Source organism: Rhipicephalus microplus, chromosome 6 (genome assembly GCF_043290135.1).
Source record: "Rhipicephalus microplus isolate Deutch F79 chromosome 6, USDA_Rmic, whole genome shotgun sequence".
NCBI classification, from domain to species: Eukaryota; Metazoa; Arthropoda; class Arachnida; order Ixodida; family Ixodidae; genus Rhipicephalus; species Rhipicephalus microplus.
Window position 1 is genome coordinate 90311670 of NC_134705.1, and position 16424 is coordinate 90328093.

At 43.5% G+C, this 16424-nt stretch overlaps 1 protein-coding gene across 1 annotated transcript in view; it reads right to left on the reverse strand.

Moving 5' to 3' along the window:
* The window catches only part of LOC142765942 (prolyl 4-hydroxylase subunit alpha-1-like), a 113324-nt gene extending 102500 nt beyond the window's left edge, over positions 1–10824 (reverse strand). Inside the window, exon 1 of the mRNA XM_075867749.1 lies at positions 10478–10824. Coding sequence (XP_075723864.1) covers positions 10478–10725 — 248 coding nt within the window. The 5' untranslated portion in view covers positions 10726–10824. The remainder of the gene's footprint in view (positions 1–10477) is intronic.
* Positions 10825–16424: the final 5600 nt, after the last annotated feature.

Consider the following 16424-nt stretch of genomic DNA (forward strand, 5'->3'; position numbering starts at 1 on the left):
CCTATCGTTAATGGGGTACATAAAAGGTAAGTAATAGCAGCAAAAGCTACAAGTGCGAACAAAAATAAAAAGTGCATTCAACACAGAACAATAAATAGTCAAATCGAAAAAGTTAATTTACCAGAACAACATTATACAAAACTACAAGAATACGTAAAAGCAGGAATTGAAAACGTAGAGGTAATAATGAAAATGTTTTATTACAAATGAACAAGGGGCTCAATTAACAGTATGCTTTTCATGTTATGTTTAAAAGACTGCAATGAATGAGACGACTTAACATGAAGAGGGATATTGTTCCAAAGATGAACACAAAAGAAGCGTGCTGTGTATCTGCCATAGTTTGATCTGATTTTAGGTAAAAGGAAGTTATTACGCTCTGAAAACCTGGTATTATTGTTGTTGACGAAGATATGGAAAGGAATATTATCAAGTGATATTTCGCGATGAATGAGACGGTATGTGATGAGCGACAATCTATGATAAAACAATTGTTGAATGGGTAGGATTCGAAGATGTTGATAGATAGGTAGAGAATGGCAACGGAATGGACTAAAAGTCATTAACTTGATCACCTGGTTTTGAAGACGTTGAAGCGGTTTGAGATGAATGGCGTATGTGTTACCCCATGATGATAAGCAGTATGATAAATGGCTATTAATATAAGCATGATAAAGTGAGATGAGAACATGAGGTTGAAAAAATGCACGTGTTGTAATGATAATGCGGATACCAAATGAAACCCTTTTTATAAGTGAATTGGCATGACTATTGTATTTGAGATGTTTATCGAGAGTAACACCAAGGAATTTAACATTGTCAGATGCCAGTAAAGTATAATTATCCAGCAAGACAGTTATGGAGGAAGAAACCACAGTTTGTGGGCTATGAAAGAGTACGAAAGTGGTTTTAGTAGGATTAATCTGAAGTTTGTTATTTCTACACCATGAATGCACGTTGTTAAGATCTGCATTAAGTGTGTCTTGAAGTGCGGTGAGCGATTTATGTGGTGAGTAAATGGTCGTGTCGTCAGCATATAGCAAACACTTAGAAAACGTAAGCGTATTAGGTAAGTCATTTATGAATAGTAGAAATAACAACAGACCTGATATAGAACCTTGGGGAACACTGCAGTTAATTAATTTAGTCGATGAAAATTGACCATTAAGATATACGACTTGTGGCCTGTTAGACAAGTAGCTACGAATAAGATTTAGAGTTGGGCCAGTAATACCAAAAGACTCGAGCTTATCCAGAAGAATAGAATGTTCTAGTGTGTCAAATGCCTTTGTTAGATCAATGAATATGGCACCTACAACGAACCCTTCGTCAATAAATTGTTTAATGTTATCCGTGAATTTGAGCAATGCTTGTTCCGTTGAATAACAATTCCTAAAGCCAAACTGGTGTGGGGAAAGAAGATTAAATTTGTTTAGATAGTGCATCAGACGACTGTAGATAAGCTTTTCCATGACTTTGCCAAAAAATGGCAAAATGCAAATGGGGCGATAGTTGTTAATGTTATCACGAGAGCCTTTTTTGTACACAGGAAATATTTTACCACGTTTCAACAACTCGGGAAATATACCGGTTCTGCAAATTTTGTTAGCAATATCTGCAAAAACTAATGATATGTCTGCAGCAACCAGTTTTATTCTAGAGGGCCGGATGGAGTTCAGGCCTGGTCCCGTAACTTTGAGGGAAGAAATAACGTTAAAAACTTCTGAAGCAGAAACCGGGCGAAGGAAGAAGGACTGAGGGCTACGTGGAAGATGGGCTGGAACGCTAAGTGAGAGCGTATTTTGGCACGCGGCAAAATGATCGCTAAAAACATTTGACATATCAGCTTCGGTAGAGTATTCCTTGTCTTTGTAAATTATTTTTTTAATGCTGGCATCGGACTCCCTAACATTCAGAAATTCTTTATTTGCTCCCAATTACGCCGAGTATTTGTTCCGTTTTCAATTATTCGCCGTTCATAATATTCCCGTTTTGCACGTTTGAGGACGCTAGAAAGAATGTTGCTATAATTTTTAAATATAGCTCGCAAAGATGCGTTGAAAGGCTGCAATTTGACCTTTTTGTGAAGATTATTTTTCTTTATTATTGAGCGCAGCAGCGCATTTGTAATCCATGGATTCCTAGGAGACGAGAATGTGTGCTTATGGGTTACATGGGTTGTGCAATCGTTAATGTAATTCGTTGTTGTTGATAGAAAAATCGAATATGCCTTCTCAGGACAATCTTCTCGAAAAACGTTATTCCAGCATGTGTCATGCACTCTTCGTGCAAATAAAGCTTCATTGAAGGATTTTTTCGTATATTGACGGTGCTGTGCACATTTTCCGGTACCAAGAACGAAGAACAGGGGATAATGATCTGTAATGGAATAATCAATCACTCCGGTGGTGTAATCAGAGGTTGATGATGAAAATATGTGGTCTATTAACGTGCAAGAACCGGCAGTGTCACACCTAGTTGGAACATCAATTAAGGAAGAGAAACCATAGCTAAGTAAGCAGTTGATATAATCAGAGCACGATTGACAGCTAGGAGGAAGTATGTTTATATTGATGTCACTACAAATGATGATGTTCTTATTTTCATTGGTTAAGAGATTAAGTATTTCTTTTAGCTGTGAACAGAAGTCCGAATAAGATGATGACGGGGAACGATAAATGGATACCAGGATTGTAGGCCTGTTATTGAGTGGCAAGACATCCCGGTCGAACTCTAACCATACAGACTCGCACAATAAATTTCGGAATGAAAGATCGAGACGACGGGTGTACGCAATCGACGAATTCACAAAAATAGCAGATCCGCCACTTCTCTGATTTCCACGGTAACTATGTTCACTGATGTACCCTGGCAGATCAAATAGATCGCCATCTACCTGTGTCAGCCACGTTTCCGACAAACAGATGATTGAAAAGTTATGGTCAAGTATAGAAAGAAAGTTGATCAGATCATTGTGATGCTTACGAAGACTGCGAATATTGCAATGAAGGAATGAAAATTGAGGCGGTTTATCATGGAGCAATGCTTTCGTTTGGTCACACGAGAACATGCCTCTGTTCATGGTAGAAACACGAAAGAAAAAAGGATGTGCAGGCGCACTGATTATGTAAATATGGCCAGGTCGTTTGCGTTAGAAATACGATAAACACGACTATTTTCAGTCTTTCTGGCCTTAATCACACAATTTTCGGTCCAGAGGAATCGCCACCCTTTAGCCTTCTTCAATTCGAGAGCTTGCGCGAAAAGACGCTTGTTCTCTGGCGTGAGATGATCATTCACAAAAAAAGGTGAGTCACTGCTACGCGAAAGACCAATTGCAGAAGTGGTGAGTTTAGCTTTCTTAGCTTTACTAATGAATTCCGTTCGCTTCGATCTCGAGCAGAAACGCGCGATGATGTTCTTGTCTTTTTTCGCGGGGACACGATGAGCGATGTCAATGTCAGAAGGTACAACAGGACAACCAATTTTTTTACCAATAGCTTGTATTACAGCCAGGCAATTTTCACCTTCCGTGACGGGAACACCTTTGATTTCTACGTTATTGAGGCGTGAATACTGCTCGAGTGACGTAAGACGTTGAGACAGCTTCGCGTTTTCTTCTTTCAGAAACTTATTTTCCTTCAAGATGGTTTCATTCTGAACTTTCACGGATTTCTACAGTCCATTAAACATGCTCAGACTTTCTTGCATTGATGCCAATTCAGCACGTAGTATTGCTATATCTTTCGCTAGCTCAGCACACGACGGCATCTTGAAAAAAAGCACGAGACACTGATGGCAACAGGGCAGCGGCTAAGAAGGATTAGTAAATGCAAAAGTTTATGTGACAAACCTGTACGAAGTGCAAGGACGAAATTAGTTGCTTGTCTACTGCCGCAACCCTTGCTGCCAAATGACGGGCTGGCGCACAGGACAACCGCTTTTGTAGGCAGTCCGGCTGATGAAGTCACTCCGATAGGCGTCGCTTCACTTCACCAGAGTGTTGATAGCAGCAGGCGCGAGTTGTGACGTGAACAGGATAGCTGACGTCACTTCAGTCGATGCCACTTGAAGCGAACAGTCCATCGATGGCCGTAGGCGTGAATTGCAACTTGTACGAAGTGCAAGGACGAAATTAGTTGCTTGTCCGCTGCCGCAACCCTTGCTGCCAAATGACGGGCTGGCGCACAGGACAACCGCTTTTGTAGGCAGTCCGGCTGATGAAGTCATCTTCGCAGAGTGGACCGTAGCCGAAAGGGCATGACTGAAGCACACACTATTGTTACGCTTGAGAGCCCAGACCAAACGTCCTTGCCTCAGCAAAGGCAATCTATGTCAAGGCCAGCGAGCGAGCCCGCCTGTTGCCTTCTCCTCAACGACGAAGCCCAGTGGCATCGGTGTGTATTGCACAACGCACAGCAAGCTCTCTTCACGCACGGGTCCGGTTCCAACCAGATGATGCGTCGTCGCCATCTAGTCTGGCGAGTCTTACGCAATGCGGGGCAGTCTCACTCATCCTTCAGTGCAACCCAGCGCAGCGGCTCCGGATTGGAGGATTATGACACCACCCAGCAGCGGGTTCCGATTAGACAATTCTGACGAGACCAAGTGGCAGTTTTTATTAGTCGCTGCTGACGTAAGGCATCAACCCGGGGCCTATAGAGAACCAAGCGGTGCAACGCCAAGCAGCCGGCCTATACGTCAGAGAGAAGCCGACGTATGCGTCAGAGAACACATCTCGGCTCTTCGAGTTCCTAAGATTTCGGCCCAAGTGCCGAATATGTAACCCCTCTATTTCTATGCTCTACATAAACCTTGCCTTAACTCACCGTCGTCTTGTCCGCTCGCCTATCAGCTCTGCGCAGAAGCAGTCGCGAGCTGAGAAACACATGCTACCAAACAGCCAGTGACCTTGGCAGCAGCGAGTTTCGGAGCAGTGGCGTCTTCGGGACCGTGTTGGTGTCGCGCTTCGTAACACTATGCAATCAGTACTCGCTTTTGTGATTAGCCACGTTTCCAGACTACGCGGCATCATGAAATTGAAGAACTAGACAAACTAATCAGAATCACCATTAAAGCAGCACTCCACCTGCCTGAGAACACAAGCACAGCCCGACTGCATGAATTGGGCATGACAAATACGTACGAGGAGTATGCCATGGCTACGCTAATGGATCAGCGTGGGCGCCATAACAGGATTGGTCAGGGTCGTTGGGTTTTACAGAAATAACACTAGCCACTCTCGCCACAGTTTTGCTGTGGTCAGACCGCGTTACAGCCTTCTGAAATCTGACAAAGGATCCACGTGGCCCCGATCCCCCGTCCATCACGTGATAAAGAAACGGGGCCGGGTGGTCACTTTATGAAAGCGGCGGGACGATCTTAATACGTATTTTACAGACGTCAGTTTCTACCATCGAAACGCAAACATGGGTCCTGATTTCGCTGCAGTTGTGGCTAACAAAGGGTGAACAACAACTGCTGTGTCCATTCGCACGAGATCAGTTGCAACAGCCGAAGCCGCGGCCATAGCTTTGGTCATACGTGTTGTGGAGGCTGTAAAGAAAATCACGTGGTTATTAAAGTATTTATGTAAAATTGGTTGGGAGCATTAGTGGTCCCAGCAATTGACGAGGCTTCTTGCAGTTTTACGAACAACCCTTTATTAAACCATGGAACACGCGCACTAACACCTAGAGAAAACAGCGAAAGTCCAAAAGAAAAAAAAAAGGCAGATCACACGTCTAGTGGGATTCGATGATATGCAAATCAGAGTGGTTTAGGGGATCCGACAAATCACAGTACTGACCCCATACCGCCTCAGTAATTAGGATGGTGAATACAATAAGTGTAAAACCCGTGACACTGTGAACTAGTAGTGTAGTTAGAAAGTCCTGCTCATCCCCACAGAGGTCCTGTGCCTCCCCCTTTGTATTTTTTTTAATAGAGGACTTTCCATCCATTCATGATATGCGAAGCTCGAATGAGGAAGGTTGATGTGTCACTTTAAAATTGGCACAACGTTACGAGGTGAAGGTAAATTACCCCGTACATGACTTCCAAGTCATGATTATCCTATTTGGACGTGTCATTTACCTTCGCAATCTATTTACGCCACTTGATACCAAATTTGATATATGTTGAGCTAGCCAAACGGCCGCGAGCGTGCTATGATTGTAGCATGTAGTCAAGTTTTACATGACAAGTATGCCATTATTATCATGTTTGGACGTGTCAGTTACCTTCGTCGTCTATTCACGTCAAGTAATACCGAATTTGGTATGTTGGGAACTATCGAAACAGCCGCGAGCACGCTATTAGCGTAGCATGTAGTCATGCTTTTTACATGACACGCAAATCATGATTATAATGTTTGGACGTGTCATTTACTTTCGTCATCTATTCACGTCTCATGATACCAAACTTGGTATACTTGGAGCTAGTGAAACGGCTGCGAGCGCATCATGAGCGTGGTACGTTGTCATGGTCCTACATGGTACGCGTGTCATGATTGCCCTGCTTGCACCAGTCACGTACCTTCGTCATTAATTGACGTCACATAACACCAAATTTGGTATTCGCACTTTGCAGCCACAGTAGGTGGCGCGGAGAGCGTTTCAATACGCCACTTTTTCAACGCAATCCACAAATTTGTTTCTCTGATTAGTTGTGCATGTTTCCTTCCCATTTTTCTTACATACTTTGAAAAGCGGCGACAACTTACGGGGTGCCGTAATAACCACTTTCACTCCGATACGGCCCCATATCGTTTTTTTATATGATGGGACACTGTCATAAAAGTACGGCATCACTACTGTCCTTCCCATTTTCATTCAGGGATTTTTGCTGCTCTTTCCCTTTCTGCGATCTCTTGACTGATTTCAATAGAGAGCTGGCCACTGCCCTAGTGATGTAATCTGGATACCCAGCCTGCTGAAGACGACCACTATGGGCTTGAAAGCTTTCTTGTATCAAGTGATGGCAAAGTGTTCTCAAAAGCGAGTGCTTGCTACCCTTATTTTATCATTCGTTGAGTGACTGGAAGAAAAGTGGAGCAAAGGTTTGCTGGCACTCGGCTCGTATTTGCAACTCACATAAGAATACTGAAATAACCCTGAAATGCAAGCGCCCTTACAAGTTATACTCCCTTTACGTTCGCCTCCCAAGCTTGCGACGTTGGCGTGTATTCTCGCGCGAGCGCCAGCGTCCTCGTCGTTTTCTTTCTTCTTTCTATCACACCAAATAGGAGCACTTCGGATCTTTGCGTGAACATCACAGAGGCTAAGGGTGAAACGGCATTTATTTGGATTGACGCACAGGAACGCTGCTATCTTTTTCTAGGCGGGGTCTTGCCGGACTGCGTATCACGCATACTGGGGATGATTCTCACAATGAATCATGGTGTGACGTGGTGCTTGGCACACTCGAGAACCGAACAAGTGGACCGTACGGCTCCATGCATCAATCGCGGACCACAGCTCCTTTGTGGACACTCCCGAAGAGAAATCCTCGAATTAGAAAAAAAACCTCCGTAGAGGAACTAAAGCTCCCCACCATTTAACCTAAACAGAATGCAAGCACGAGACTGGCATCGCCTGCTAACAAACACTGTTCTACATTTACACAGGTGATATACAATGTACCCTCACAGATACAGCGACAAATGTCCGTGGTGCGGAACAACACGGTCATTGGAGCACATTAGATGTCAGTGCACACAACATCTGCATGTAGCCTGCCATCTCGACTGTGTTCAATGGAACTCCCAATAATCGGTCGTGGGAGGTGCGGCTCGCGGAACTGGAAAAGGGAAGCCAACTGGTCACCTTTGACCAGGCCCGGTGAGCCGCTGTAGCCAATGGGACCCTGAAAGAGGGGCACCACCCACCAGATCTATACAAAACTAGCGCTGATATGAATAAATGTTTCTTCTTCCAAAATGTGGTACCTGAGAGTGTGCGCGTGTAGCACCACGCCAAGTAGTTCCGGCAACATGAATCTTGTCTCGCACCCAGCTTCGCTGTCAGTTGTGCTTGTGGCTGGGAAACTAGCAGAGGCAGCCTCAATACACTTGATATGAACTTTTAGCTCGACGCCAAATGTGACATGAATTCAAAAGGTAATAAAACTCCCGTGCTCCCTAATGAGTTGACCTAAGGTGAGTAGAAGGAGAAAGCCCACTTTGTTATTCCTTGAAGTCAATTAACAACAACCACCTGCCGCACGCTCCCAATATTGCTTCACAATATCGATGACGAGATTTAATGATCCCTTCACGTGTAGTCATGGCACAGTGCGGGAGTCTCAAGCTCACTAGAGCTAGCGTACCAAAGTCGCGAAATTATTTCCCAATTAGCAGATGTATGATGAGTAAGGTTGGACCGCACTGCGCGGGGGGTAGGTGGGGTAATGATAGGTGAACAATATATCAACCAATATCAACTAAACTGCTATTCGCAGTGGCGTAAATCTATACAAATCTCAGGGGGCGTGACAAATCAAACCATGACGACCATTTTGTTTTGAAGTAGGGTTGCATTTTCCATTTACATGAGAAATAAATCGTGCTATCAAATCAAATTTTAAAACGGGCATGTGGTCTGAGCTTGAGTGTCGGCATTGTTTTATTCAATCGTCTTTGAACCAGCCCAGCGGCTTTGGCGATTTCCATATGATGTCACACGGATCAGGGATATTGAACACAAATACGCACTGAAAAATAAACATCCCTTAAGTTGAATGCCCTATACCATCATGTTAGTAAAAAAATTACGGCATATCCACGGGGTGAATGATGAAGAGTAAGGCGAAGCTCTTGAAATTAAAGATACCTCGCCCCATACATCAAACAAAACGCGTGAGTAAAATGTAATTAAACAATGTTTATTAAAATTTCGTTTATTTCTTCCGGTTTTCGTTTTGCCTTCATTATGACGCCTGCACTGAAATGCACTGAGAGTGGTTCTTTCACTGGCCGTAGGTGAAAATTTGCAAACACGACGTTGATGCACGTTCCCCTGATGGTCGTGATCTCCAAAACACATGTCGGCGTGATGCCCGCTGTTTTGGAGACCAGATTCTCGTGCGTGATGGATGCTTAGAGGACATAAGCATTGTTATTCCATCAGTTCGCTGCGACAGTTACCTCACTGGGTACAGGGGTTTCAAGTAAAATGTGTTAGAGTACGCGATGCCATAAGGTGCACTGCTTTATAAAGACTGCTAGTAATAACGTTTCAGCTCCTCAGGATGACAATACGCCCTTGCGAAGGGATACTGGAAGATTTGCGATGACTGAGGGGAGTGCTGCCTCTATCTTCTTGGTTGCGCAGATCGTATGTTTTGGTTCACGTTATAAGTATTGAGTTTCCTCAATGTTCTGTGGATCGTAGTCTGGCTGAGAACCCAAAAAGAAAACGATGCAGCTGCTCAAAAATAAAGCGTTTTAAAAAAAAAGCTACGCGAGTTGCAGGCACTTCTCATCAGAACATTAATATGACTGGTGCGATCAATATTCTTTATATATAACACTACCTAATTAAAGCAAATTACACAATTATTCAGAATGCCCTTATCAACTTTTTTCGGAGCAAAAGCAGAATATATACTAGCAAGAAATGATTTCGCCAGCGGTAACGCGTTGGCTGAGCGTGTTTAGTTACGCTCACTTGGTTTCGAATCACCACGGCACGCGCACGCACAGCCCACATCATTTTCGAGCCGGAGAGAGCAGCATGCCTTCTATTGTGCTGTTCACATGTGAACAAAATAGTATTAGTACCTGCCCAGTCAATAGGCTTGCAGCTACGCTGTGGCTTAACAGACAGTGACGTCAGAGCCTCTCCTGGGTTGGTACCTTCCTCCATGGCGGGACGTTTGCGTTCTGCTTGACGAGTTATCGATGTCTGACCTCGAACGCAGGCCGATGTTATCACATGTGCTCTTTGCGCAACGTCTCTGCTGCCGCCTAACTCTTCCTCAGCGTTGTGCGATGCTTTTACTGGGGCTTAAAACATGCGATTCGCAAAGCGACATCACCGAAATGTCAACTTTATACGGAGCATGACGGCTAGAGCGACGTGAAAACCAGTCGCAAGTGCCCGTATAATTGCTATAGCAATCAAATAATTCCCTTGAGCGAGCAAACTGTATTTATATGTATACAGATGAAACAGAAATGATTACCATTAACCCATACTTACTCGCTACCATCTAAACCAAGGCGCTGCTTTCTGGACAAAGCGTGTTGAGAGGAACTCCTGGGACCACAGTATCTATCTATCTATCTATCTATCTATCTATCTATCTATCTATCTATCTATCTATCTATCTATCTATCTATCTATCTATCTATCTATCTATCTATCTATCTATCTATCTATCTATCTATCTATCTATCTATCTATCTATCTATCTATCTATTTATCTATCTATCCTCGTTCTCGCTTGTTCGCTGTGCAAGATTAAAGACACTTACGATACTTCGTCATCGTCGTCGTCACCGTAGTCCAGGGCTTCCATGTAGCCGAGCATCTCGTCGCAGTAGTCTAGTCGCTCCTTCTCTCGGTCCAGGTAGTACGCCACGCTACTCGCCACCTGCGCCTCGGTCGCCTGCAGAATGCGCAGGTGCGTGATGGCCGTGAACAGTTCGGCACGACACGTGACCGCGGCGTACGCCACGAAAAACAGGAGCCAGATACAGGAACGTCGTGCGAACGCCACCATTGTGTCTTTGTCTTCTTCTTACTTGTCCGTTTCACGACCTCCTCTATGCTCCGTTTACTATGGGTGTTGTTGTTGTTGTTGATGATGATTCCTGGAAGAATGGCGCAACCCTCTACGGTGGATTGGCCTTAAAGCATGTGGCTGCAGAATTTGTGAAAGAGAGAGTGAGAGAGGAGAAAAAGAGGGAAGGATATATGAAAAAGATCATCTGTATGGAAGAAACAATATTTGTGATAATTTTGGTGTCCTTTAATGTACCAACTGTGGATCAAGCGCGCAGTTTGAATTGAAATGTTGTAGATGTGGACAATTTGGTAATATGCAAATGCTTTATTGTGAGCCTGAATGCCTAGCTCTGAATAGACCTGGACAGACATTTACCGAATGGCGAACCCACCTAATCTTCTCATATGACAATATTGACTTCACCCTCCTTGTTGTTCACCCCACTGTAGGGTGCCTGGATGTTTCTCCTTGACCGCCTAACGGCGGGCGAGGAGCATTAAGGCATCTTACCCTATAGTTTACTAAATTTAACTAGAGGGGACTCTGGCACTACTCTCGTTCAGCGACCACGGAAATGATGGGTAGTACACGAATTTGCCCAGTCTACGTGCTTGCGGACTTCGAATGCACTTGTGCATTTTTTATGGTTTCGTTTTTTTTGCAAATAAAATAACACGCTGTTGGGGAATTTGTGATCCGAATTGAGTTGGTTAGCCTAAATGTATAAAGTTGTGAAGTGCAACTGCTGAACATTCACTGCTTGTTGTTTCGTGGCAAAGTGGCTTGAAGCCACGCGAAGCCAAATGGAGCCAAAAGTACGAAGATTAGACAAACTCTTCTACTACCCATCATTCCCATGCTCGCGGAAGCACCGTGCATTGCAGCTCCCATGGACACCAGCCCTCCCTACTGTAGCGTCCTGCGCTTCATGGTGCCTCTGGGATCGGCCCACATTTTTGACCATACTACTGTTGCACGCTAATATGTCGTCATACGAACGAGGAATACAAGCCTTTCGGTGATCTCTATGTCCCAACCACGTCCCAAATTCGCATCTCGTACGAGTCGTGACAGGATCTCGAAAGATGCGATCAGATTTCGATAATAGTCGCACTGTTGAGGGCAGACACTGTTTTTAGTTTATTGAGGCATGTAATACTTTGGCTTTAATATTTTACCGGATTTGTATTTGTTTTATTACGATAGCAATTATATGGACACTCTCGGCTAGATTTTGCCATCAGCGTCGACGTCGATGTCATGCACCGTATATGTACACGTATCTATATATGCATGAAATCACATGAAAAAAAAAGAATCCCCCCCTCCCAAAAAAAAAAGGAGTCCGGCGCGTGGAATCGAACGTGGCACCACCACGTTGTGCATGCGAGGCGTTAACTACTGAGCCACTGAGGGGTGCCTCCTTCAACGTTCAAATGGCAAGCTATTCATATCTACCAATTACCGCTGTTGGCGGGCATCTGGGGGGGGGGGGCAACGTGTTTTCAGCATTATCAGCAAGATGGCGCAGTGACGCGCGGCGACTTTCATCTCTCCCGCGTACTTTGGCCCACAGAGAGAATAAGTGGGTGTAGCTTATTCGTGCACCCTTATCTTGCAGTAGGTAGAATCGTACGTCTTGGCTAGCTTTTGGGCTTATTCGAAACGATTCTGTTTTAGTTACCGGGTGCACAAAGGTCACTGCAATCGTTGCACAGCCTCCATTTGCGAAAACGGCGCGCTTTTCATACACAGCGAAGTAACAATCGAGACGCTTATTCGCATTCATCTGTACCTATGAGTACGTTTCATGCGTCATTTGTACGGGAGAAACGCGGGGCACGCTTCGATCTGCTTGCCATTCTGCGCGTGACCTTCCCATTTGTTGCGATTGCGTTCATTGCTTCGCCTTTGTGGCAAAGCTGTTACTTTTTTTTACCTGACCTGTATAGTGAAACTGTCTTTGTCTGCCCAGTGCAGTAGTGTTAGTGGTAGTTGTAGTAGTACTGATGGCTGTTGGCAGTTGTAGTAATTATATTCGCTGCAGTAAGAGAAGTAGTATAGTCCTAACAATAGTGGGTAGCTATAGTAATGACAATAGCATTAGTGATGTAGTACTATCAATAGTGGGTAGTTATAGTAATGACAATAGTAGTTGCAGTAGCAGTATTAGTAGCAGTAGTAGGTGTCGCAAATATCAAGTTACCACAGGGGGTGGAGTGAAGAAATATAACGCGAAAAGATTACGATGATGATAATGATACTGAATGATGCCACTAAATCACACGGTCATCTTTCAGGTCACTTGAATACCTGCGGCGGAATTCGAACGCAAGACAACTTGCTTACTAAATTATTGTTCATCCGCAGCTTGCTCATGAATTGGCATTGTAGTCTCTTTATCAAATCTACCTAAAAAGCAGGAGTCTGTGCAAGACAGATCGGCTCGTTTTACAGTGAAAGCTGTCATGACATCGCAACTCGAGTAACGCGCAGCGCCGTAGTTGCCTGCCTACGCCACCGGTGTGCGTAACCACATCACGCCAAATTAGAAAGAAAAACTAGTACCAATGTCACAGTGGGGCTCTAACCCGGGTCAACTGGGTGCTAGCCTAGTATTCTACCACTGAGCCACGCCAGTGCTTTGGACTTCTTGGCAAACTTCCCTTAGGCAGGCTTGATGTCGGGAAAGCAATTACGTTAAAACAGTGAAAGAACAACCAGTCGTCGCACAATGCGAATAGCGTAACGGGTGGGTCGTTCAAAGCTCCAACCCGATACAAAAGCTTGTTCTTGTTCAGCTATTAACTTTGGCGCATACCCACTTCAGGCATACTTTTTCATCTTCATCAGCCGCTGAGTGAACGATAGGCACAGAATTCCTCGCAGTAGTTTAGCGGATACCATGCTTCTCAGAAAAACGACAAAATCTAGCATAGCGAATGCGCGCCTACTACCCTAAAATTTTTATTATTAATGCGGTAGTGGGCATCAAGGCAAGTATGTTTGCAGCATTTACCCAATGAGTGTTTATAAAAGGCTGTGAAAAGCCACTCTTCTATAGCTTTTGCTGTGACTGTGCTGCGCCTTCCGCGCAGGCCTGGCGTTTTTATTATGCGTAATCAAGGCAAACATTTCAGTGTAACGCAGATAAAACATGACGTGCCACCTGCGTCATTAAATGCACTCCATTCCATCGCTCTTGTATACTTGTTTGTTTCATCCTCAAGCCGTCTTGTTATCATCGTAAGCACCTTCCCGCATTCCACGCCATTTTACGTATTCAATACATCATTAAATGCATAAACGGATGAACTAAATTCACCAGAACTCTTCCGAGTCATTGTTCTAGAGAAGTATCTTTCCTAGAACATGGCATCTATCAAAAACCATCAATCCTTTCTTAATTAATTGCGGAAACTTTTTTTTTCATAGCATTATGTCGTCATTTTTATTTGTCATTCGTGAAGCCTTCATGCATTCTTTTTTGTGTGTGCGTGGCGGCTACTTTCCCGTGCAGAAAAAAAAAATGCAGTTTCTCTTCGCACTGCATTTTTTCGCTACTTTTTTGTTCTGCATAATACCTTTAATGAACTGCGCGAGATAATTTGTTTTAATTTATTTTTATGTATTTATGCACTTTTGTATTTACTGTGTTCTTGGCCTCCATCCTTCCTAATGCTAATTTGTGCCTTTCAAGGCGCGCCTGTCAATTATAAATAAATAAATAAATAAATAAATAAATAAATAAATAGATAAATAGTATGCGAGAGTTGTTGATGATGATGATGCTAAAAAGGACGGTGGTTCTGCAAAATGATGATATTGATTACGCTCGACGTGATGATAGTGCATGTTAAATGATGAAGATAATTATGGTGGCCTGCGTGACTCCGTTAGCCAATCACATACACTTGCGTGTTTGCAGCTTCACTGTCCGATAATTTTGTCGGCATAGAACGAGAATTGAAAATTTTCAAGGATTGGAGCTTTGCAAGCTTTTCGTTTCGCTGGCTAGTGAGAGCACGAATTTTCAACAACACAAACCGGTACGTGCTCACTTGGGCCACTTCAATTTACACTACACTGCCACAGCACGCACGCGGATTCGTTCGGCGTGGAGTAAAATAAGTATTACGGGCGTGTCTGTTACTTGCCTAAAAACTGCATAACAACGCGTAACAACTAGCCAGAGTTTGAAGTCATGTAACAACACGTAACAGCTAGTCACGCGGCTGAAATCAAGTCGCAGTTCGCTACTAGCCATGTCATTGAAACGACGTAGCATCTAATCACAAATCGCATAACACCGCGGAACTAGTCAGGAGACTAAAATTGACCCCGTAAGTGCTCACGTCATCGAACATCGTGTAACATTACGTAACACACTAGACACGTGACTAAAATCACATCATGTAAAAGTTGGTGGCATGACATTTTCCTGCCATAACAAAGTAACGGCTTGTCATATTACTGAAATAAGGTAAACGCTAGTGATGAAGCTAAACTAACACGATTGCGTATCACTAGCTACCTGACTAAAATAAAAAAAAACATTCACTAACATTTAGTCACCCGACTGAAATTACTTAAGTAACGCAACTAGTTAATTGGCATGTTCCAAGCAAAGCCACACGACACGTGTGTATGGTGGCGAGCCAACAGAAATTGAAGAAAACTAGCCAAGACTAGTCATATTTAGTGCTGGTAGAAAAAACTTACCATGTCTAGCAAAAGCTTGGCATTAGAAACAAAACTTAACTATGTCAATACTAGCTCCGCTGATGGCTCGAGTCTTGCGCTAGAAGTGTGAGCTTAGAATTTTTATACTTATTTTTTATTTTTTCAATTAAAAAAATATTCGAGCTATTTTAACCTCTTATCACTTGTGGGTCGTATGCGCTGTCGGTGAATGAATCAGATTAGAAGAAGACACTAATGATGACGATGGCGGTGAGTGTGTTCTCAAGTGAATGCATGAAAAGTTTTCTGAAACCATGCATATTTCGATTTCAGTATTCGTCACATCACTGCAACAAGGGCATTCTTTTAGCTCGTTTTAATATTATCCTGGGGATGAACGAGCATCCCTGTCCGACAAAAACTGTTCCCAACAAAAAAAAAAATGTCAGGAATTCAAAAAAATTGTCTTTCATGTGAAACTTTATTTGTAATTTGTTTCTATAATCATTTTATTTTTATACTGAGAAGTGGCGGTGGTATATATAAAACACATTTTGGCTCATCCTCTCCAGAGTACCTTCGTAGCGGGGAGGGCTCACCAGAGTGGCCTGGTGGTAAAGCAAATTTAATAAAGGTATCCGAGAAGCCCGATCAGCTGAAATTGAATTGAAGCCCTCGGGCATTAAACAAATTGCTCCAACGACCTCAAAAATTGCTTGCGTCGTTCACTCTTCTTTTTGTTTTAAGAAATGTAATCGGGAGAGTGGGCGTGTGGTCGCATTCTGGCAATGCCATTCATTCTTCACATCCTTAAAATGAGCTTATTATGAGCTTATGAACTTATTATTTCATTGAACGAGGGTCTCGTACTGGCAGACTTGGTGTGTTTAGGTTGTATAAGAGGGACAATTAATCAGCTGCCCGCTCATAATAAGTTCACGTGCTACGTGACGCCAAACATGCGAATAAGAGTCTTTTCACACTTGTTGTTTGGCTAATAGATGGCGCTG